A 25,908-nucleotide genomic window follows, 5' to 3' on the forward strand; every position below is an offset into this window, starting at 1 on the left:
TTGACACTCACCAATATAGTCACCAGGAAAAAACCCGCTTTTTGTGACAAAGTACATAAGGCTTGGTCACACTGAAATCACTGAGAACTAGAGCGAAACACGACCGCAAACTGTAAGAGACATTACATCCAAAGTAATCTTTTTTTTGTTTTTACCCCAGTCCTCATATTGTATATATTGCACAGTGCAGTTGCTACATGGTAAACTAGTGTAGCATAAAATCAAAAGCAAAAAATAAAATAAAAATCATAACCATAAAGCCACAAAAAACTACATATAATAAAAACAGTAACAGGTCAAATTTAGAAATCAAGTCTACATGTGTGTCTTCTACATACATGACCCAATAACTGTAAAGTGTGGTAGCTATAACTTTCACTAAGCAGGTGAAATTACGCAAACAAGATCCAAAGCAAAATCAAACAAAGTGGTAAAGATGAAGGATTAATACAGTAGAGCATATCAGACACACACAGACCCTGAATTAAACAAATGAAAATCATAAAAACATTAGACAATAAAACAACACGATACAGATACCGTATAGGCCTAGAGACCGATGAGAAGCGAGTAACTTTGGACATAATCTTTGTGTAGGCCTATGTGGGTTGTTAAAGCAAGACACCAACAAATGATCCATCATCCAAACAAATGTTGCTATAGCGATACAGGTAGCTGCATACATGAACTCCTAGTTGTCTATCAAAAAATACAGAAATTAATTCTCTTTGAAGCTATCAAATATAGGCAATGGGATAGATAGTCACATCTGCAAACCCAACACATTTCAATTTCCACAAATACAATCAGTGTACATAAAGCTTTGCATTTGTGTGAGAGGCTCGAGAGGGGACAATTGTCTGGAGTGTCTGAGGAGTGTAGAAATATTCCCTGACTTTGTCTTTGTGTGTGATCCTCTACAAAAGCAATGCGGTGTCATTCAGACTTGAAGATAACTGATTAGTCCGGTTGGGGGGAAGAGACAGAATCTAGATGAACACCAACTGATGTCTGAACCACCCATATGAAAAGGCACTAGGTTGTGATATTGTGGGTAGGTTTCCCTGATAAAATCCTAGTCCTGCTCCCCAAAAAGACACATCCTCCATTGACAGTGGGACGTAATCCAAGACTAGTCTTAATCTGTGATTGGGAAACCAGCCCTGATGGTACAGCCAAAAGCTGACTGGTGGGTCACTATAGTGACATGTCAGGGGAAGGCATGTCTGAGGTCCAGATGGAGGTGCCTCAGTAGATCAAACTGCTCTGAATCAAATGCTAAATTCTGTCAATGACATAATTTGAATGAGCTGTATCTTTTCAACAGGTAGACAGAACAGTCATTAATAATAGAACTAAAATCAACATATGTCAACACATCAGTTACTGTATGCAATGATGAGCCCAACCTATAATCAAGATAAAATACCGAAGCTAAATTAAATGCACACACCAAAATAACAGAACAAAGGGAAATACATTTTTAAAAGAACACCAAATTCCATTACTTGCAATACAGTAGTTACAATCACACTTCAAACATCAAAGCAATATCGAGGCACTAACGTCATCCTAATGCCATTCAATATAGTCTACATTAAAATAAAACCCACTTCTATTAATCTGATAATTAGGCTAGAACTATAGAAGTAAGAAAGCGCAGTAAGAACTAGATTAACCCCCTAAATTCACAGCTATTTGAAGTGGCAATCAGTATATAGCAGCTTATCTATGATACATTCCAGATAAAACTCAGCAAAAGCTAAAAAATAAACCTCAACCATTTTAAAATATATTTCTCTTAATATATTCTGTCCCTATGACCACAGTATACTGAGGTCCATAGAGAAATAAGGATTAGCTACCACCTTGCTTAGGAAATGATCTACAGTCTTTGGTGCAGAAAAAGCAATTTTGTTTGAAAGTAAAGACACAAAATGTAACACTCACACACTCTAGTAGGCTAATTAAAACCAAACAGAAAATACATCACTTCCTCCCTGACGGAATGTATCCAATAAGCAGTTGACATGGACAAATCATAACGAATGAAGAAATAAGTTTGAGGAAATTGCACCAATACACCTTGTCGAGCACTACTACATAGCCGCGTACTGATACTGCAGGTAGGCTGATAGATGAGTTCCAACACTGAGAACATATGAGATCAGAAACACACTGAAGATCTGTAGGCTTATAGTCCATGCCATGCCTGACACCAGTCAATCTAAATAAAGAAACCGTAGAATGAAACACAGCAAACCAGCGTCAATCTAGATTGTATTGCAGTATTAATCAACAGTGTCAATACTGTTAGTAATTAAGTACTTGAAGTGACTAGAAATCGATTATCAAATATTTCATCAGTTCACCTTCCATATATGTACACAAAGCTAATTTGGGAAAGACAAAACCAAATTAACATGTTGCCAAAGCAAAGCATGCCATTCCCATAATAATGAAACTAAAGTCTACTGAAGTCTACTCAAAAATACAATGAGCTATAAGAAACATGACTTGAGTTGGGTGACTATCTGATTGACTCTGAAGTTCCAAGTGCTGCAGTCCAGAACATTTACAGGCCTAGATCTCTATTCTCTATACTCCAGAAGTTAATGTCATCAACAACCCCATATTTAAGGCACTAGAAGGTGTGGGGCCAGTTTAAATGCTGCACACGCACATAGATGTGGGGGGACAGGTTACGATATCGCACACATACTGAAAAGAGAGAAGTCTGAGCTTCTCAATACTCTCCTAATACCGACTGTTTCATTCAGATCAGACCACACTGACCACACTATATCAGAGACCAAACTGGGATGGAGACTGGGATGGCTTAACAAGTATAAACGTGACTGGCTAGCACACTCGCTAGAAGGCAATATAGACAAAGTGATGACCAAACATCACCTCCACCCCCCACTCAAATCTAACCCACTTCATTGGTGGGCCATAAGATCGACCATGACAAAATATAGCAAATGTGCAAAACACATTCAAAAGTGAATTCCTCAAATCATCCATGTTGATTCATTCTCATTTCATTATGTTTTTTTTTTTTGTTTGTTTCTTATTAAAGCTTCAGATTTCCGATCGATCGCTCCTCACTATTCACTGACACATGATTGGTAAACAGTCCTACAGAGCTCATCTGTGCTGCGCCGCGGCCTGACTGCAGAGCGACAGCCGGCTGTAGGCCTGGTAATCCTGCTACTCCTGAGTCAGGCGTAGCTGACCCCAGGCCAGGCCTCAGGCAGCTCCTCTGGGCTCAGATGTAGGAGTACTGGTGGTGGCTTAGTTTGGTGGGGCTGAGGGGGAAGCCGGTGTAGGCGGGCGAGGCGATGTAGGAGTGGGGGGGGAAGAGGGGCTTGAACTGGCCTTGCGGGTGCGGGTGATGGTGGTGGGAGATGGTGGGCGAGGGCAGCAGCCTGTGGTGGGCGTTGATACCCAGGGTCACCTGGTGGACCAAGCCACCCGCGTGGGAGAGTCCGTAGGCGGGCTGGAGGAGGGTCCGCGAGCCGCAGGCTGGAGAAGCCAGGAGGTGGGCCACGGCGGGACCCGAGGGGGGGTAGGACAGCAGGGCGTGGGTGTGGCCCGGTGCCTGGGGGTGGGGGGGCCCGGAGGCGTGGCTGTGGGTGGGGCTGGTGTGGGGCAGGGTGAAGGCGTGGCCGTGCACCGTGGGAGGGATGTAGGCGTGCGGCCGGCGGGGGCCATAGTTGCCGTTCCACTCCTTGTTGTGACAGGTGGTGTAATGCTGGACCTGGAGGGGAGCAGAGGACAGGACCCTGGGTGAGCGGCTCACACACATCCACACAGCAACACAGGGTGAGGTAGAATGTTAACATTAACCAAATACAGACCTACTAAGAGAATAAATAATATGCAACAACAACAGTGGCCCTTGTGTGAATGCTAGTCCCTGCGAGGTGAGAGAAAAGGAGAATGCTGTGACTGTGTGTGTTTGGTCCTGGCTCCTCGACGGGGGGACTGACCTGGCCGAAACCTAAAGGCTGCTGCTGGAACGCCGCGTTCATCTTCTGCTGGCGGAGAGGGAAGAGGCCGGAGGGGGGGTTCGGTCGTCCGGGGCCGCAACGCCCTTTCGACTGGGACGAGGATTCTGAGGCTGAGGGGGAGAGATGCAGGAGAGGTAAGTGGGTCTCTCAAAGAGAAACTGCACTCTGAGGGAGAACAGGGAAGGATGAACTGGAGTCGAGAGCATGGCTTGCTGAAATAAACACACACACACACACACGTGTGTGTGTGTATATATATATATATATAATATATATATATATATACACACACAAACTCACTCACTCTTTGGTTGATACACAGGAAAATTACCTCCATGCTGGAAATAAAGGTCACAGGTGAAAGCGATCCCTTGAATCCTAACCCACCCTCATCTGGCCCACACCCCTTCACCCCTTCACCTGAGAGGACCAGACATCACCGAGGCAGTGGCAAGTCCACTCAGCCAACCAATTAGAAAGGTGAGATGGAGGCAACAGCCATATCACTTAGCTACTCCACACGCCTCCAATACTTTCACAGAGGCTTATAGCTGGCAGAATGCTGATGTAGCCGAGCTTGTCCCCTCCTAGCGAGTAGCTAGTGCTTCTGAGGGCCCCGTCAGTGGCATCAGTCCACTCTCTCTGTCATCATCCCCATTGGCCACCAGAGAGATGCTCTATTTGGCACCAGGTCAACAAGCCTTAGCATTGGCAGATGGCACATGGATATAGCATAGCATATGATACCAGAGTTTGCACGGCCCTCTGAAGTGGCAGTGGCATATGGTGGTTATACTGGGGCACAAAAGATTCGATTTATACAGAATATTAAGGAACATGCTTGGGCTCACTGAAATATAATTCTGAGAACAGACAGACCATAGCCTTTATGCTTCAACAATAGAGTTGGTACAACTCAACTAATATACAGGCCATTTCTCAAACCTGTCTACCGGTATCTATCTATCTGTTCCTACTTATACTTATACCTGTATGGGTCAAAAATGTGAAGTCCTCCCCATGTATAATGCTGGCTTTTGGTTTGTTACTATTCTGCCTGAAATCAATAACTAATTCATCAGTATCAAAAACGAATGACCTGATTTGGCGAGGACGTTCAAATTGTCGACAGTTGTCAAGCATGGATGACAAAGAATGCACTTAATGCGTAAGCTTAACTCTTTTTTTGTCTGTGATACTATTGTCATTTTTATCAATCTTTCATTGAAAGTCTTCTAACTTTATCTTTTATTTTCTGGTTTAATGGGTTGTCTGTGAAGGACAAGAATAGCCTACAGTAAATTGTATTGTTTAAAGGAGTAGTAAAGGGAAAAATCATGTTTAGCCCTGTTTTAAGGTTATTTATGATCATATACAATGGTTCAGATGAAAAAGTTGACAAAACTAGCACAAATGACTGTTACATTCTTTTAAACTGTTATTTATGTAGACAAATTGTTTTATTTTATTTACTGCTGCTCGTTGTTTCATTATATTGATCTATGTATCTTGATCTGTTGTCTGACATGTAACTACCTTACCTGTGAGTTTTGAAGTTGTGTGTATGGACTGGGCAAGCTGCAAATGAACTGCCCTTGTTGGGATCAATAAAGTTTGAAAACCAGACAACACATGAAAACAAACCGCTCAGAGCTGAACGAGGGTGAATGGTTTTAGAACATGGTCAGCAGGAGAGGACAGGAAGTCAAACCAGACGAGAGTTCACTCAGTTCACTGGGGACCAGCAGAGAGAGACAAGCTGCCCAGTGTGTTACTGTATGCTGTCTTCATGTGCTCTCCTAAATCCAGGAACTGGGGATTTCCCACTCAGAGGTCCCGCTGGGAAGCTCAAAATGAAAACTCTACACTCGGAATTCTGATGATTCCGAACATTTCCCGGGGGTATTCAGGAGAGCACATGAACGCAGCATTACCCATGATCACCTGTGATAGCCTCTCTGACCAAACAGGGAGCGGAAATCCCGTGCCACGCCCACATGACCTGCGGAGCAGACATCATCAGCAGGTGACAGACTAGACTACAGACTGTAGAGCCTGCCAGCCATGCACATGGCTGATCTCATCATGGAGACCCACGGGGGTGGTCAGGAGATCACGTTACAGCTCTCAGTCAGAAGAGATGATCTACATTCATCATAAAGGCACAGCTGCAAGGGGAAACATTATGTCACTGTGTTAGCGAATACCAGAAAATTGCTGGAGTACCCAAAACAAATTTCATGCTGAGGACTACTTCAGCTCCAAGCGAAGCAGCATATTACAGTATCAGGTTTAAAGTGAAGGTCATCAAACCATTAATTAGTTTGTAATAGTTTATGGAGCACACAACTTGGCAATTAATGGTCTGGGAGCTACCATGATTGGGAAATACATCGTATTCATGTTTCCAAGGTGTATAAACAGTTCCACCATTTTGTATCGGGAGTACCGGTACCGACCTGTTCTGGAGTTGTTGTTTTGTACCCTCATGGGCGGCACCACCATGGTCCTGACCCGGGGTCTCCCGGGCTGCGTGGCAGGGGCCAGCCGCGTCATGGTCGCCAGGGATGGGTGATTGTGGTTGCCTAGGTAACGGGGGTCCAGGTAGGGGCTGTGGGGGGAGTCTGAAGTGGGGGAGCCCTCGTCGACGGTGTCACAGCCGCTCTCGTGACCGTCGTCCTCCGACATGCTGGAGAAACAGACGAGATGGGAGCGATCAGCACCAGACATCCTCACAGCAGCAGCTTGTCAAGATTCATTTTCCCCATCAGGGTTGGAAATGATCAGCTGCCACACGCCAAATGTGGTCCTTGGTGGGTAAGCTGACTGAAGTGAGTTGGAATTCTACAACGTGTGCTATCCACCACTTCCAAACATCCTATGACACTTATACTTTATTACCAGACTCATTATTGTAGGGAAACTACAACAATATGGCGGTCGACCCTCCTATCCTAGAACACGCTCCTGTGTTGAAGTGTACCTGTTGGGTCTCTTGCGGAGCTCGGGGCTGGAGTGGAGCGAGGCGGAGGCAGAGGAGCTGGTGCTGAGGGTGCTGTCAGGACTGCTCAGAGAACACACTCTCTCCATGTCCACACCCCCCTTACACGCCTCACAGTCTGGGCTGCCTTTACACCTGCCGGCCAGGGGACATAGGACGCTCGTTGTAGTACGGACAGTGCTAAGCGGTGATCCATGTTAGATGCATGCAAATTGTTTGTCAGGTTATAGAGATGAAGAGCGCTGTGTGTAGGATAACACTTATTTTATGCTAATTATGCTAGCTATCGTAGCATAAATGGAGTAGCCCATTAAGTAGATTCTATCTATCATAGCATAAATGGAGTGTGAAGTACTAAGTGTGTCCTCATCGACGGTTACTCACTCCCTGAGTGGGCAGCTGTGGTCTGACTCCTCCTCCCCGTCCGTGTCGCTACTGATGCTGATCACGCTGGGGGCGGGGCTCGGCATGTCGCCGATGACGATGCTGTCTCGCTGCCGGTGGTGGGAAACGTCCAGCTGCGCGCCAGAGTCCGGCCCCGTCTTACAACAGCTCGCATCTTCAGCATCCTTCCTGTGCTTTCTTTCCTGCTTGATTTCCTCTACCGCCAACGCCACCTCCTGCGCCTCCCTGCGAGGTGGCTCTCCTCCTGCTGGCTGTCCAAGCCTGTCGGCCATCTTGGGTGTCCGGCACATGGAGATGTGGACGTCGTTATGGTGGGTGGAGTTTACACTCCTACTGGGGAGAGAAACAGGAACAACTTCAATCAGTAAAACCCTTGTGTCATTCATATTACACTAAACCAGTCTCTCCACTTCCTATATCTCACCAAAGTGAGCGCTTTAGTGAACCACTCTTCACATACAGTATAAGGGAGGAACAAGGACTAGTGTGTACAACATACAGTAGTGGAAGCTCTCGCATGCCAATTCTTAGTTCTCCCCCACTCAAAATCAAGGGGGGACATTAGATTGGCCCCTGTGAGTTAGTGCCGCCTCAGCGACAGCACAGGGTGAGAGGTAATGTTTTCGGTGGGGTGCGTGTGTCCGTGCGTTTGTCTGTTAGCAGGATTACGCAAAAACTACCAAACCGTTTTTAATGAAACTTGGTGGAGGGGTGTATCATGGGCCACCTTAGAACCCCTTACATTTTGGAACAGATCGGAATCACAGACCGGATCCACGAATGAAAACAATACTTAAAATGAAGCCAGCTCCCTGTGTGGAGGTGCTATAGAGACACAGGGTTTGGACTGGAGTGTGTGGGGGGAGAGCCCGGAGTGCATCGCTTTGCCCCCCACTGGCTGTGACCCAAATAAAGCCATCCATTCGCCTCCAGTCATTTTTACCTCTGTGAATCACAAGCCGCCCAAACACTGCCCGAACAGCCATTCACCACCTCCATTCATTTTTTGAACTAAGATTACACAATTCATTTCCCATTGCCAAGTGCATTTTGCTTTGTACATAAAAAACTATATTTGGTGTCCAAAAAGTATAGTCTTCTACTGCTGGTCTACTTTTTTTCAGTTCAGAGCACTTCAGGTGTTTTGTAGTTCTTTTGGTGCTTGTTCCAAATGTTAGGATTCTCATAGGTTGGTAACAGGGTGAAGTGTATTGTGGGTACAATTATCTTTAGTGAGAGTCATTCAGTCGAGATCACTTTTGTCAAAATTGACCCATTATTAGCATGCAACTATAAATACATAGCATATGAATTTTGGCGGTGTGCTCTGTTCGGGGGGCCCCCTGCCTTCCACCGATGTGGAAAGCGCGTTAGCGAGAGGGAGGCAATCTAGGTGTTCCCCCCCTCTGGGCCGCTTGGCCCAGAGAGCCAGAAGGGGGGACGGCATCTAGCCCCCTGCCTCTATGACGATCAGAGTGGGCCGCGATCGGGAAGACGCTCGGAGGTAACTCAGCCCACTAAGACCGTCAGAGAGAGCCATATCTGCCGATACACTGCTGATACCGATCGTTTTTTTGTTTTGTTATACCAGCTAGTATAGCAGCACAGTTTCCATTTAAATAGTGATCCTATTGATCCGTCTGGATCGCCCCCCACAGTTTGGCATGTGTGCAGACCGGGAATTAATAGCAAAATTTAACAAAGTAATAATCCCCTAAAATCTCGATGCCGCAGTGAGAAGATAGGAAAGACAGATGTGCGTGGTGTGTTTTATTCTGAAGCGCAACGATTTGTTGCATCCACCCGACAGTGGAGGAAGCAGAGGAGATACCTGCGCTCCTCGAAAATCTCAATATTGACGATGGCCCCTTTATAGCTGCGGAGCTCACTAGGGTGAAATCCACTCTGAAGCAGGGAAAGAGTTCTGGGCCAGACTGCATTCCCCCAGAGGTCTTTAAGAACTGTGACCTTGATGACATCACCTTGGACATCTGCAGCCTTGTCCTAATGAAAAATACTAAGCCTGATATATGGTCTCTCTCCAACATCATCCCAGGGCCTAAAGCCGGGGATCTCTTAAAACCAGACAACTACCGCGGCATCAGCCTGACCTGTATCACTGCAAAGATGTCCAACCGCATGATACTTAACAGGCTGCGGAGCGCCATCTACCCACACTGGAGAGAGAACCAGAATGGCTTTGAGAGGGGATCTTGGCCCTAAGGAGGATCATCGAGGAGGTGAAGAACAACAACATGACAGCGGTGCTGTGTTTTATTGATTTCAAAAAGGCATGTGACTCAATACACAGAGGCGTCATGATGAAAGTCCTTAAGGCCTATGGTGTTCCCCCCAATTTACTTCGGGCCATAAAGACCATGTATTCGCTCAAAAGGTAGCCTACAATTCAAGGGCAAGGTTTGTGACGCATATAAACAGTGCAAATGAAAATAAATCAAAATAGGCCTATTGTGCAAAAAAAATTGTCCAATGAATTGTAGGCTACCTTTGAAAATGTTGTAGGCTGTGGCCTATAGGCAAAAAAATAAATGTGTTGATACTGCAAAATGGTTTCTTTTGAGTTGACCACTACGAAGCTGATTTAATAATTTCAATAATATCAGGTGCATTCTACTGTAAGTCGCATGTATAGATAACCGGAGTAGTGAGGACCACATTCTACCATGAGTCAGAGAAGTGAGTTTCATTCCAGCTTCGTTCCAGTGAACGAACCTAAGCTAGGCCTACATTGCGTACTGCAACTTAACGTTAGTTGCAAGTGAATTGAAATCCCCATCTGGGATCACATTTCCCCCCGACCGCCATCTATTTTTGTTCACCGCAAACTAGCCTACCTTTCAGACCGCTTGCAATGTTTGCAAATGTGTCCTGCCTCAGCTTGCATACGAAAGAACGAACACACACACACACACACACACACACACACACACACACACACACACACACACACACACACACACGCACGCTGGGGACAGACGAGAGAGAGGGGGAGTGTGTGGGAGAGACTGTGTGCGCATTCTGATGAAACTTGACCTTGCTTCCCCTGAGGTAGTCTATTGTCCTGGCATACATTGCAGATGGCATATGTTACATCTGTCTCACACACATTGTAGTAGTTCCACAGCACATGTTTTAGGTTGATGCGCATGCAACAATGAATTGGCTCACGTTGTTTGGGTTAACGCACATTTCACAATGACTTGCCGTCATTGATCGGTTGCCGTGATCGGTGACTAGAACGCAATATCAGAATTCCCCGATCTCATATTTTTACTGAATATCTGCCGATTCCAATTGCTGGTCGATAGATCTGGGCACCCCTAGAGTATAGCTAGGTCATATATGTTTTAGTCAAGTTAGTCATGCTCTTAAGTGGGGAGTCTGTGGGGTTTGATCAGAAGATGTATCGCTCTCTACTTCCACAACTGACATTAATTTAGTCATGAGCTGAGAGGCTCGTGCTTCTGAAGTACTAAGTCTCCGACTCTCCTGGCTCTGCAAAGCTCCTGGGGGTTCTCTGGACTGCACTATGAACACTGCCCTCCAGACAGAACACGTGTCTCTCCAAGCAAGCAGTGTTAATTTTGACAGCAAATTATGATTTTGTTTTAGTCATAGTCTTTTGACTAAAATGCCATTTAGTTTTAGTCATATTTTAGTCATCTGACTTGTTTTAGTTTTAGTCTAGTTTTAGTTGACTAAATATCATTACGATTTTAGTCGACAAAATCTACCATAGATTTAGACAACTCAAATTTAACAGGCTTAGTTCAATCAATCAGTCAATCAAGTTGGATTTATATAGCGCCCTTCATGAAACCCAGAGCGCTTTACAGAGTCCAGTATTCATTCAGACAGTCATACCGGTGGTGGTAAGCTACATCTGTAGCCACAGCTGCCCTGGGGCAGACTGACAGAAGCGTGGCTGTTTCTGTCAGACAGTTTCATAATGAAGCATTCCTCTCCCCCAGTCTGATGCTAACTGTGTTTGTGCCTGATATAGCAAGCTATAACATTATCATGTCAGCACTAGTTGGCTAGTCAGGCTAGCTAACATCAGGCACAGGCTAGCTAACGTCACACCAGAGGAGAGGGGCTATGGCGGCGCCAGGTAGCTAACTGTTCGTATCTTATCCATCTAGCTACAGTATAACATTAGACAGCAGCAGTAGTTGCTTAGCTAGCTTACCCAGACTAGCTAACGCTAGATACCGCCACAAGCATAGCCCCACTTGTTGCTACACAGTGTAACGTTAGCTAACCTGTGCCTAACATTAGCTAGCCACTAACGTTAGCGTTGCAATGATCAGACACTTCCGTTCTCCCCTGCCACAAACCTACGTGAAACATTGGTTTCTTTTAGCTTGTATTGTATTTGAAGTATTTCAGAAACACACCAGCTTGGGTTTAGCTAATACAGTAACGTTAGCCAGGGGTGGGGGGGTGCTTACCTTTTCGGAAATTTCGGGATGACTGTTCTCCAAATGTCGCTTTAAGTTTGTAAAACTTTTCACCCGCCGGCCGGTGTAGCAACGGTACTATTCAAATGTAGGCTATACACACAGGCTACCTGTACGTTGCATCCAACTCGTTCTATTAATACATCCATGATCCAACTGCGCACATCCCGAACCTCGACATTCTGATTTTAACTTTTCCCATACGTCCCTCCATAACCATTTAAGTCTAGTTTTTATTTGTTGACGAAAATGTGAATAGATATAGTCATAGTTTTTGTCATCATACATTCATTTTTATTTAGTTATCGTCTCGTGACGATAACCCAAAAAATGTCGTTGACGAATAGTTTTCGTCATAGTTCTCGTCAACAAAATTAACACTGCAAGCAAGAAGCAGGGCGAATGCAACTCAACTGTCAGAAGTTACATATGCATCATATTACACCAAATCCTTAAATTTAGCGGCAAACGGTTTCAGAAGGGTTAAAGCTAACTTTTTGGCTGAAAAGATTTACCAGCCAGCCAGATTTTTTACCAGCCAAAAATAATACACTGCTTTTTACCATTATTATTTAATGTCATATTTGTCTCATATGAAATTCTCAATAAAATAGTAGTGTGCATTTAATAGTGAAACATTAATTGTACTAGCAGGGTTCAAAACTAACTTTTTGGCTTACTAGCCAACTGGAAAAATGACCAGTCAGAGGTTATTTTCCTACCAGTCATTGGCTAGTAAATAGGGAATTCATTTTAACCCGTGTCAGAAGTGCAGGAACAGCAAGTATCTCAGTAAAAGTATAATTCATTCTACTCAGGGGCTTGTCTACTTTCGAGTTCAGGTTGAGGTGTTTAGTAGCTCCTTTGGTGCTTGTTCTCGAGGTTCGAGTTATAGTAGTTATATTTCACAACATGGATAAAATGACTCTTCTTTTGGTAGTTTGATCATGTGGATAGAGATGTATGGCGAGGTCATATAAGGAGTCCAACTGTGGCAAAGAAAAGACTGACTGCTGCACATTGCATCTCTGCAGGGAGAGAGAGTGACTTGTGGGGAATTGAAAGAAAGAGCTTAGGGGCCCTTATACTTCCAGAGTTTAGAGCTCCAGCAGTTAAATACTATGCATGTAAAATTAACACTTAATATTTAATATCTTCAAATTCATGAAGAAAAGATCACGTGTCCACTCCTTCATTAACACAAAGGAACATGCATCATGGATGGGTGACAACACGTTTACTGTTGCATCTGGTTTTGAATTTCAAATGACTTCCTGAAACTGAGCCGAGCGCTGAACAGGTGATTGGAGAGCGTCAGACTGACCTGTTTTGACTGGCTCTGTTCCTCTTGTTGGCAGAGGGCTGTGGCCACACCACATGAGCTATGCCGATGTTGATTGGCTGGGGGGCAGACATGGCTGTCATCTGGTTGGTCAGGAGAGGCTGCTGCATCACAGAGCTGTAATGGTTGCTGTGTGGCCTCACTTTCCTGTAGGACCCAGAGACAATGTCGTGGTTCAAGTTCCACGGCCTATTTACATCTTTTACTGAGCCCTAGTCAAAGCCAAAGTCAAAGTCACCAGCCCTTTACTGGTGATCTAATCTACATTAAAAAAACATCCATATTAAACATGATATATTATCAGAGCTTTCCAGTCCAAGTTCTACTACTATTGGTAGGGAGTTCCATCCAGGCAGACTATGCTATACAAGCTGCTAACTCACCCCCAATCGCTGAGTCTCTGTGGGCCAGCCACAGTATCTGAGACCAGGGAGCTGGGAGGCGCCACCTGCTGCCAGGCGGGGACCAGAATCTGCTGACCCCTGTTGGACCATGGCTGCTGTGGAGGCAACATCAGTACATTCATTCAACATTGGTACATTCAACATCAGTACATTCATTCAACATTGGTACATTCAACATCAGTACATTCATTCAACGTTGGTACATTCAACATCAGTACATTCAACTTTTGTGTGTTCAATTAAAAAAACAAGGGGGGGATTTCATGGCTACAGGTCTCATCTCTATCGTCCTCTGTCAGGGCCTACCTGGTCTCTCACCTGAGGAAGACAAGCCCAGCCTATCAGAGCTCTAGCAGGTGTCCCACCAGTTCAACCAATCAGAGCTCTAGCAGGGTTCTCACCTGTGCAATGACCCCAGGTCTTATCTGCAGGGGCTGGATGGGCGGGGCCTGGGTCACTAGTGGGATGGTGTTCTCAATCCTAACGGAATACCCTGCAGGTTGGTTGGGGTTCCCTACAAAACACAGGAACACAACACTGGGTTTGAGAACGACGTTCTTTTATGGAGTAACCCAGCAGCCGTGTGTTCTCCTTTGGAAAACTGAGGTTAATCATCAGGATGAAGATTATCAAGCGAACACAGAATAGATGTTTGAACAGACTGATTTGCTGTGATTTTGCAAGAGCAGCTTGTTACCTTGCAGGGTTTGGGGACAGAGGATGAGGGCAGGCTGGAAGGAGTCATTGCAGCCAAACTGGGCATTTGCTGTCTGCAGCGGTATCCCAGGGTGCATCACTGAGGGAGCTGACTGTGTCATGGCCTGGTTCAGAGAATGAGATGGAATATGGAGGATGAATCCTGTCCTCTCTTTATTCAAAACACTGAGAGAAGAAGAAGCCGCAGAACTGTACTTGTCATCATAACACCATTGATGCTGGTATCTAATGCAGTAGCAAAAAGAAAGTTTCCAGTAGGGGGTGATATTACTTCAAAGATGACAGCTGTGAAATGGCAATAAGAACGCAATAGGAATATTATGTATCCTAAAATGAAAACAATATGAATATCAGAATACATACAATATAAAAATGGTCTATAGATAGATTGTTCTTCCAGAGAACATTGATACAAGTCATCAAAATCAACTGCTTCCCATGAGTCCTGGAGCCGGGCGCTGACCTGTGAGTGGACTGGGGCCATCTTGTTGAAGGCCATGGGCAGGCCAGTGGAGGAGGAGGCGGGGACGGGTGGCCTGGAGAACGCTGCCTTGTTACGGTTCAGGGTGTCATACGTGTTGGGCCGTGACTGACACGTGTCCATGATGTGGAAACACGACTGGACACTACAGAGAAAGAGGAAGGAGAGAGGAATAAGGAAGAGTTTTTGTTTGCATTTGTGTGTGTGTTTGTGTGTGTGTGCATGTGTGTTAAGGATGCCACAATACCAAAAATGTAGTCAATACCAGTACCAGTGAAATTCCACAATTCTTGATACCCAATTCGATACCCCAAAAAAATAAATACAAATCCCATGTAGCCTATTTCAACATACAGCCTACTTTATTAAAAAACGAATCTTCTTTCTGATACTGTAGGATTATGCGAACTCAATTATCAGGTAGCCTAGCTCAGTGACTGGAAGAAAACAGCAGGATATAGAGGCATTGTGCAAAATAAGCAGACCTGATAGGCTAAAATGTTTCTTCAAGGCTTGAGTCAAGACTATCATAATCTTATGTATTTGCATATGTTTTGTGTTGGCTGGCTTGTTCCATCTAGCTGAATGAGCTGGCAAAACAACCTGGCTGGCTAGCAAATAGCAGTTTGGCCTGCAGCTTGTGTGACAGATACGGTTAACTAACATTAGCTACCATGAACGGTACAAAGGGATGCATACAAAAATGTTTATTGCAAACCTGGCAAAGAATGTTGGCACCTAAGAAACCAACTGGCTATAGAACAAGCTAGCTAGCTAACGTTAGGAGGTTTAGCTAAGCTAGTAGCACCAAAAACATTTTTGAAGCCATTTTGAGTTTTGGATTGATTTTGGTAGGCTACTATCAGCCCTCTAGTTTATAGTGGTACAATATATTCATAAAATCGAATTGGAAATGGTTACCAGATAAGCAGCCGCATACAAGCCCATTCTGAGACAAATCGTTTGTGTTGGTTTGTGTCTCCTCTATCCAAGAACTAATTTTTAGAATTTTGGCATCGACTTGGTACCGAGGTATCAGTTACATCCCTAGTGCGTGTAGTGACAGAGGACATACTGGTTGCTGTGGGGGTAGTCCAGCAGGTGCTGCATGGTGGTGAAGGGGTGGTTGAGGGCGTCGGAGGGGCAGATCCTCTGCTCTGCGTCCACCAGCAGCATGGTCTTCAGCAGGCTCACAAACTCCCTCCTGTCTGCCTTCTCGGCCTGCAGGTCACAGCCATCCATGTTCAACAGCAGGTTCACCTGGAGAGAGAGAGGACAGATTTACATGAGGAGAATAGGGCCAAGTCATATTCCTAACATGCAGATCTGGATTTTTTGTGAAATGGGCACGTGAAATGGGCTGAAACTATAATAAGAAGAGAATGTTTCCAGTATCTCAGCTGTTCCTGGTAGGAGACTTACTTTACAAGACACACACTGCATGCTTTACTCACGTGTGCTATGTCGTCCAGACAGCTGAAAATGTACTTTCTGGCCTCTTTGGATTTCAGCCCGGTCTCTTTCTCATGCTCCGCTGTTGTCTGAGTGGAGAAATGCAGGATATTACAATGTGTGTGTGTGTGTGTGTGTGCGCGTGTCTGCATGTGTGTGTGCATGTGTGTGTCTATGTGCGTGTGTGTGTGCGCATGTGTGTATGTACCTTGAGTCTCCAGGCAGCGTAGGGAGAGTCTGACTCCTTACAGAAGAAGTTGGAGGTCTTGGTCCCCACGTTGAGCAGCTGTTCCCCAGGCTGACCCTGGGTCTGGGAGATGTAGCGGATCTGGACACACGGAGAGAACCACATCATTTTCACTGGACCTTTATTGGATTGAGCCATCTAGGAATGATTTCCTATAGGCCATTGGAAGCTGAAAAAGTCTTTTAGCACTGATTTGTATCTGACTTTACAGACAGTTGAGTCTAAAAGTTCGGTGTTAAATCCTCAGTGACCAGACACAGTGACCAACAGGGTGTTATGTTCGTAGTAGAAGGAAGAAGTAGGCAGTCATTCCGTTCCAGCGTCTTTATTGAACGTACCGGTCACTTGCAACTACACAACACAGGGTTCCCACACGTTTTACCAATTCATTTTCAAAAAATGTCAATAACCTTCACATAATATTTTACTCCATTTCCATTATTTTATTTAAGTAGTTTAAAATAGGTAAGGCCTATATATTGATCATATGGTGCAATGATGAGGCTCTTACTCCAGTGTGCTATGCCCCAAGACGGGCAGTGTAGAAAAAATGTAGCATGGAATATGGAACGGAATGCCTTTGTGTACACATACAGTAGAAGTCCATTCCCAATCCCGTGCCACATTTTTGCTACACCACCCATCCTAGGGCAGACTGGAGTAAGAGCCTCATTATGGCACCCATATTCTTTTATTCTCACTAATCGTGCTGAAGTGAATGAATGTCAGCATTTGCCAATGTGTATCCGGTTATACTGGTTCCAACGGTTACGCAGCGCATAAATTAGCAATACAAGAAACGTACAGTATTGCACATTAACATTAGATATGTTTTGGGATTTCTATCAACATATTTTAAACAATTAGCCAGAAATAAGGTATATTCAAAACCAAAACATTCATTAACGTCGTTAATTCCAAACCATTTCCAGGCCTGGAAATGTTTTTCTAATTTCAACTTTTCCAGGAAGGTCATGACCATGGAACCCTGAAAGAGTCCTCCAGAGGGCGGCAGCCCCGAGGGGAGCGCAGCCCCGAGGGGAGCCCAGCCCCGAGGGGAGCGCAGCCCCGAGGGGAGCGCAGCCCCGAGGGGAGCCCAGCCCCGAGGGGAGCGCAGCCCCGAGGGGAGCGCAGCCCCGAGGGGAGCACCCTCCCTCTCCCCGGCTGGGCCTAGCGGAGGCGCAGACAGCCAGGGCAGGGTGGACCCTCTGTGTGCTGAACCTTGGGTGACTGACTCTGAGGTGTGAAGCCTGGCTGCCTCCTGGCCTGACCGCGCCCCTGGGACGCCCTGCCAGTCACGGAGGTATTCCAGCCCTCCCGACCATCTCCAACAGCACAAAGACACTTGAGCACGGACAACAACAGCTTCTTGTCAGCCTCTTATAAGCCGAGCTAAACATACAAAGGCGGACTATGCACTGACCTCACTGAACTGCGCATGGGGACGGAGCGTGACGTGGTCAACAACAACTACGAAACAATAGAAACCGCTACCTCTTCTGCGCCCTGCTTTCTGAGTGATTATGAACACTTGCAGACAGTTGCTGTTTAAGATCAGGCTTCACTCCAACATGTTTGCTGCCGAATCTAGTCGGGGGGAGCGGGGGTTCGAGAATACAAGACTGAGTTCTGTCTCTCTCCATCTTCTCTCTCTTTCTACCCCCTCTTTCTCACACTCTCTCTCCATCTCCCTCTCTGTCTGTCTGTCTCTCTCCCCCGCTCTCCACAGCCTCTGCTGTCTTGCGGTCTCTCTCTCTCTCTCTCTCTGCCCCCGGCCAGTGCGCCTGGCTGTTTATAACATGATGATGTGGGTGTTATAGAGAGCCAGGCGCGTTGCCACAACGGTGCACAAACACACAGAGAGCACTGGACTGAGAACATGCTGATGGTGCAGGCTGAGGGGAGCAGAGTTGTACGGGAGAGACAGAGGGAGGGAGTGGGACTGAGCGAGTGCGAGTACATGTGTGTGTGAAAGAGAGAGAGAGAGAGAGAGAGAGTGTGTGAAAGAGAGAGAGTCTAGCATCAGGCTTTGGTTTATAAATACATTTTGCTGCGCGGAGGGGAACTGTACCCAGCGCTGGCAGCGTGCAGCGGTCAGGGGCTCTCGCTCAGCAAAGCTCCCGGTAGGCTACCGCCTGGTCACCCTCCAAACGACCACCGCGCCAAAATAAATGACAACCGCTCCCCAAAATACCACGCCACTCAGCACAGGCTTTGTCCGGAGCCTAACCCCCAGTGAACGTCAAGTAAAAAAAAAAAATCTCATCTGTGGTAAATATTTTCACAAAGTCCCAACACAACTCCCTAGACACCTACGCCCATAGGTATGAGCTAGATGGTGTTAGCTGGAAGTCCAATTTCTTCATCCAACAGACTATACCTCGGTTTTTTTATTTTCTGGTTAAATACAGGTTTGATTGATTGATATGGAACGTATCCTGCCCAGTTCTTCCAGATGTACACAGTAAGAGTCAGGAGTGAGTAAGGAACCGAGGGCTGTGAGTAAGGAACCGAGGGCTGTGAGTAAGGAACCGAGGGCTGTGAGTAAGGAACCGAGGGCTGTTTCTGGGCAGACCGGGATGGTTCCCATGGTCCGCTATAATCCCGTGGGACTCGAGTACAAATCCTGTAGTTATGATCCTGTGAGAAATAATTAAACTTGACCGGGCCAATTTCCTGTTTCAGCCGAGTCCAGATTAGACATTTAGTATTATCTATGTTTCATTGCTTAGGAACAACAACAAGCAGGGTCAACAAGAGCAAAGCAAACTGAGGAGAGTGGAGAGCCGAGGCTTCACATATCCTTCCATTTATAAACAAACTGTTTGTACACACAGTATGTAGTGTAACTGGTCTGAGAACTGCCATATCATACACACCATGACATCCAATGCAACAAGAATAGTTTACATAGCCACAGACCTAACGTTCTACAATGTCCCTGCAGAGATTCAAACCCACACAATTGAACCACAACCCACCCAAATAAGCACTACAGAGCCGGGCCCATGTCTAGGCCCATAAGGCCCCAGGCACAGACCCAAACCCTGGTTCAGCCCCACCCTCAGACCCAGGCCCCAGCCTGCTCGTCTTACCTGGTCATACTCCAGGGACCCCGGGTAGAGGGGCCAGCCCAGGAAGAGCTCAGCAATCACACAGCCCAGAGACCACATGTCTATGGCCTCACAGAACGGCAGGCCCAGGATGATCTCTGGAGCCCTGAGAGAGAGACAGAGAGAGAGACAGAGACAGAGACAGAGACAGAGACAGAGACAGAGAGAGAGAGAGAGGAGTCAATACTTTAACAGTGCAACAACCACACGTATACGGACTGACAAAAGCAGGCTACAATGATCTCTGGGGCCCTGAACAGAGAGGGAGAGAGAAAGACAGTGAGAGAAACCAAAGATGGAGGGAGAGGGCTAAGTTACTACAGCCCCCATATGAGGCCCAGGAGCCCTGAAGAGGGAGAGAGGGAGGGAAGGAGTTATAGAGAGCAACATCACATCAAATGGATACACACAACATTCTCAATTTGGGAGTTATGCTGCCATGTTGCCGGCAACAGAAAGCTATGGAGGTTTTCGTCCTGTGCAGGCAGGCAGACACAAGAGCCTGCTTATTTGAACAGCATAAAGCAAGTGCACACACACACACACACACACACTCAGACACACACACACACACACACACACACACACACACACACACACACACACACACACACACACACACACACACACACACACACACACACACACACACACACACACACACACACACACACACACACAGAGGTCTGAGGGACCTGGGCTTCATCACTCTTAAATGGGACTGACTAACCAGCCTGTTATGTTATATAATGTTTAATGAATATAGTCTTTCTGGCCTTTCCAGCCCTGGCTCTGATGTTCTGGTATAGAGTATAGAGCTATTAGCTGTGTGTCTGAGACACAGAGAGATTGTGCGTGTGTCTTGTAAAAAAAACTTCCAGCTCATGGAAATAAAGGTACATAATCATTTTCTTAAACAGCCTGAGAAGAATTACACCTTGTACTACATGCAAAACTGGGTGGGGTGACGTGTTTCCATATTACATAAAGCTCCACCGCAGGGTTGCATAGTTACCTAGCATTCAACATAGATTTAGATTGCAATCAAGATACTGTGATGATGCTGAGGTCACCTCCGCTACGGTCACTTAGCATTCGGGCCTCAGACCGAAAGTGTTGTTTCACAGGTGGCCATGAATGAATGCCTACAGCGGCATTTGAGTAATGAGCATCTCTTATTCATGGCGATGACCTTACACAATGCAGAAGTAGGCTAGGCTACCGTCACAGGTAGCATGGTAGATGAGGGAGTCAGGCTAGTAACGCAATGCTAGATCACACTACACAGGTAGCTGATATCCTTACCTACCACCCAGGATACTAGAGGTGGTGAAAAAAATAGATTTATATGAGAATCGCAATTCTATTCTTGACAATTATCGATCGATTCACACATTTTACACACATAAAAAAATCCCCCATTATTTTTTTAGTTTTATGTTTTTCCCCCATGAATTTATTTTTTGGATTTTATCCCGTTTTCACAATATCCCTTCATTTTTCACTTGGGATGCGTTTCAGTGTTTTCCTACCATTAATGGAAGCTACATTTAATGGGTTACTGGAGTCAAATGGTGGAAATGCCAAATTCTATCATAATCTGAAATCGAATAGAAAATAATCGATTTGAAATTCAAATCATGACCTCAAGAAACGAATCGTGAGATCACTACCGATTGCCACTACTACAGGATACCTTGTTCACTGGGCCAGGCCGACGCGAGGATGAGCAGCACGCTGCTACCTGCTACCTGTCACTGTCAGTATACAGTAACATGCAGTAGGATAGGGTTCCACTCCCAGATCAGGCCTAGGCAGAAAGACCCATGCCATGTCCGATGGATCGTTGTCCAGGAAAATTGACCCAACACTCATTGACAAACAGCAGCATGTGTCTGACACAGTTCCATGGCAACGGACATCACAACAGAAGAGGGCCAACCTAACCTAAGAGGTCAACTCAACATAGCAAATCTACTAAATGGACACTAAATGGACACAACAAAATGGAAATAGAAAGCGAAAATATGTACTTCCTGATTACATTAGCAGTGTAGTAATGCATGAAAGACTCCTGTCCACTTACAGAGGCAGTGTTTCAAATGGTTGCGTGGCAGCATGATATTTGGCAACCCAACGCCAGCACCCCTCCCCTTCAGGTAACATCAACATGCGCACACGCGCACGCACGCACACACACACACACACACACCTAAACTGAAGGTTAAATTATTCACAGAGCACACTGCTCATTTTCACTGGGGCGTGACAGGACACCGAAGAACACACCAAAGCTACAAGTGTTACACGCTGAGTTGGATAAATACTTATTTTTAGTCTCTTATTTGTGCTATGAAGCTCATACCTGAGCAGCAACACTTTGAAACTTAAGCCCTAACCAGAAACAAGCCTTCAGTGACAGCCTCAAGTAGATCACAGCCTATGAGTCAAGCCAAGGCATTGTTAACCAGCTAGTAGGCTCATGCAATATACCCCCCACCACACAAACACACAGGTGAGCCCGCACACATGCACACACACGCATACATACACACACACCATTATAACAACCTTTTCTGATTGTGCATGAATGAGAACACCCCTCACACTGAGTCAATCAATAATAGTTCATTTTTGGTGCTGACTCACCACAATGTAAATATGCATCAAGGATGAGATGCGTTTTGATCGAACAAAGAGTAAACTAATCCTAGTTGTTATGTGTCAAAACAAATCCTGCTCCAGGAGCCAGGCAGCACACTGGGATGGATTCACTACAGAGGACTGGGTCTGGCTTTTCACACGTACTCACGCAGCTAGATTTAGGCCACTTAACTGTTGTCTCATACTCGTGGGCTTGTTCCCAAGGGTTCTACACATGAGATATTTATTCATTCTTTTTTTAGCCAGGGGAAGCAGCTTTTGAGACCTGGGTCTCTTAAAAAAAAAAAAAAAGGGATTACATAGCATGTAACCTACATGGAAGAAGGCAAATATTTGGGGAAAAATACAACCAATACAGGAACAAAAGAATAGAAAACAACGTATGAGATGAGGAGAGACAAGACAAACGGTACAGCTATATCTCCTCACACCAAGAGAGACAAGACAGACTGTAAAAGAGAGAGCTTATATCTCCACACACCAGGAGAGACTGTAAAACAGAGAGCTAGATATCCTCACAGTCACAGCAAGAACAAGAGGCCAGTTCGGCCTCACAGTGAGCCTCTTATGAAACAGCCCATTTGAGCTGCTAGTTCCAGTGGTGCTGATGAGTTCTTCTTTATCGTCTCTCATGATAACCCAGAGAGCAAACACACACACTGCTGGGTCACAGTAACACACTGCTGGGTCACAGTAACACACTGTGCTCTGGGACTGACTAACCAGGCCTTTACATAACACTACACAGCCCACAACATGTGACATACACGGCCGATATGCCAACCACGCTGACAGGTGAGCAGCTGTGCTCAGACTGCACACAATGTACTTGTGTGTACTGCGCGCACGTGTGTGTGTGTGTGGCATTATTTGTATACTTGCAGAAGAGAAGAACTATTTTTGACCATGCTGAGAGAGACAAGTGTGTGTGTGTGTGTGTGTGGCATTATTTGTATACAGTTTGCAGAAGAGAAGCACTATTTTTTGACCATGCTGAGAGAGACAAGTGATGGCAAATCAACTTTTTCTACTGTTATCTAGGTGATCAGAAGCAGCCCTAGAATCCCCTTTAGCATCTCATCTAGGTGAGGACCCCCTCAATCACGGGTTTCTGAGGAGAAAAAAAACAGCAGCAGCTGACCAAACGTGACAACTCCAAACCCCAGCATGCAAACTCCAAACCCCAGCATGCAAACTCCAAACCCCAGCATGCAAACTCCAAACCCCAGCATGCAGATCTCTAAAAATATCCCTGGATGCAGTTAGTGGGTTGTTGTACACGTCAGGCCTAGGCCTACCAGATTCAGAAAACTTTGTCTGTCGTGACAGAAAATCATCTTAGACTGGCTCAACAATCAACACAAGCTAGCACAACACAACAACATACAATACATTCCTAAAACCAGCACAGGGAATCATAAAAAAGCATAATATTACTATGTGCAAAGTGGCATAGTGCGTGTATAAGAGTACTTCCTGTTCTACCATGTGTTTGAATGCCTATAGCACAGTCTAAAAGTGCATTGAGGCACAACATTGTTCCTCCAGTGTAACTGATCTCATGGCTATAGGAGTCAGAGCTCATATACAGCACTGTTCACTATCTTGACTATGAGAGGCGCCTGAGGCCTGGGAGAGATCTGGAGGCCAGGAAGGTTGCTGGGAGGCAACGCTTCACAACACTGGCATGAGCAGGGCCCCGGCTGCATGTTATGCAACCCTGGTTCAACATTTCACATACTTGTCAAAGCGGAGGCGTATAAGGTAGCAGTGCTGCTAAAGGATCGGGCTGGCTGTGGGCTGGCCCGTGGTAGAGGCCCCATATGCTTCGGGAGAACTTTCCGTCCGCCGTGAGCTCAGAAACACGCGAGACTGTTAAAGACATTCTTCTTCATATAAACATCTCTGTTCCGTCAGAGGCTTATGCAACCCTGTTTGGGTGGGTCTGTCTGATGGTTAACAGAGCGAGAGAGGGGGAAGAACAGAGAGGAAGAGAGAGGGAGGGAGAGAAAAAAGGGAGGGCCATAGAGAGAGAGAGAGAGAGAGAGAGAAAGAGATGGGAGGGACAGAGCAAGGGTGAGACTGAAAACCTGAGACTGACAGTGAAAACCTTTGCATGCCAAGGTTCTCAGTGAAAACCTGCAGGTTATTACAGAGCCCTTTGTTCACATAACATAATGCTATAATGGCCTAAATACATAAAGCTCAGTCAGGCCTACTGTAGATGCACATCTAATTAGGAAATACTGAGCGAACAATGCTCTATATTTGGTTGCAGTGGATTCTAAATTACTGGAGACTGGTGAACCACACGATACAAATAAGACTAATTAGGCTAAATAATGATTCACTGTAAACACTAACAACTGAAACAAACACACACTCAGATACTTATCAGGGAAATGCTGGCCTGCCTGTGTGTGTGTGTGGTGGGTGGCCACACAAACACATAGCGGCTATTAGTCAATTGTTCGGAAAACACACAAAAATTGGAATTCTTTTTGAACACACCTGTAGTATCGTGACTGCAGGTAGGTGGAGCACACGGCTTTAGACACATGGCTGGCCGAGCCGAAGTCTATAACTTTGACCCTGTAAGGCTGCCGTACGGGATCCACCAGCATGATGTTCTCAGGCTTCAGGTCTGCGTGGATCAGACCTAGGCTCTTCAGCTTCCGCAGGGCAGTGGCCACCTGTGGGACACGGTCACACCAGTTAAAACTCCGTCAGGGGAAACAGCCACAGGGAGGATTTCACTGCAACTACTTTTTTTTTTTTTTTTTTTTACAATAGTCACAGGAAAGAGGTACGGGGAAGTATGTGGGGATTGGACAGCAGGATGAGGGGCACGGCACACACAAATAAACACTAGAGGCCATTATCGCCTACTACAGTCTAGATTTGGTGTAAACAGAACAGCGACTATAGGCTTTGCTGTGGCCTACCTGCTGCAGGATGGGCCGGATCACCCTGAGGGGCAGAGGGCTGAACTTGTTCTGCTTCAGGAAGTCGTAGAGGTTCTGCTCCAGCATCTCGAACACCAGGCAGGTGTGGCTGCGGTGCTGGAAGCACTCCAGGGCCCGGACCAGGTGATGCTCGTCTGCGTTCTCCCCGCTCAGACGGGCCAGGATGCCCACCTCGATCTGGCCCTGCCGGGCGTACGACGGGTGGTTCTTCAGGATCTTCACCGCCACCACCTCGCTGGTGCCTCTCTTCCAGCACTTCACCACCTGGCCGAAGGTTCCCCGGCCCAGGAACTCCAGGACCTCGTAGCTGTTTTTCATGGAGCACAGCACCTCGTGCTGCACCAGCTGGTAGTCTCCGTCTCCCGTCCCTGTCCGGGCGCCGGTCCCGGTGCCTGTCCCGGTCGCTGCCACAGCCCCGGCCCCGGCTCCAGTTCCCAGCAAGGCTCCGCTCTGTTTGGGAGGTCCTCCTCCCCCAACCGTGTTTGTGTTCCCAGCATTGGTTTGCAACATGGCGGAAGGTAGCATGGAAGCGTCCTCCGTTATCTGCATGGCTCTCCTCCTCCCACTGTTCCCCGGGCGATCGCTCTCACGTTTCGGCCCACATGGCAATAAGGGTCTG

General features: G+C 46.2%; 1 protein-coding gene across 2 annotated transcripts; it reads right to left on the minus strand.

Moving 5' to 3' along the window:
- Positions 1-25,908, minus strand: hipk3a (homeodomain interacting protein kinase 3a). 2 transcript variants are annotated; one of them, XM_084453152.1, is made up of 16 exons: positions 25,269-25,908; positions 24,835-25,016; positions 19,642-19,765; positions 16,508-16,627; positions 16,302-16,388; positions 15,923-16,107; positions 14,830-14,992; positions 14,347-14,470; positions 14,051-14,163; positions 13,629-13,744; positions 13,228-13,392; positions 7,402-7,752; positions 7,000-7,152; positions 6,476-6,705; positions 3,996-4,126; positions 1-3,763 (listed from the first exon to the last, which is right to left on the minus strand). In XM_084453152.1, the coding sequence occupies exons 1-16, from the start codon at positions 25,836-25,838 to the stop codon at positions 3,272-3,274; spliced, it is 3,306 nt and encodes a 1,101-aa protein (XP_084309278.1). In that variant the 5' UTR covers positions 25,839-25,908; the 3' UTR covers positions 1-3,271. The 2 variants fall into 2 exon arrangements, with proteins under 2 accessions (XP_084309278.1, XP_084309277.1); XM_084453151.1 differs by having other exon boundaries at positions 7,402-7,755.

Source organism: Borostomias antarcticus, assembly GCF_949987555.1.
Source record: "Borostomias antarcticus genome assembly, chromosome: 18".
NCBI lineage: Eukaryota > Metazoa > Chordata > Actinopteri > Stomiiformes > Stomiidae > Borostomias > Borostomias antarcticus.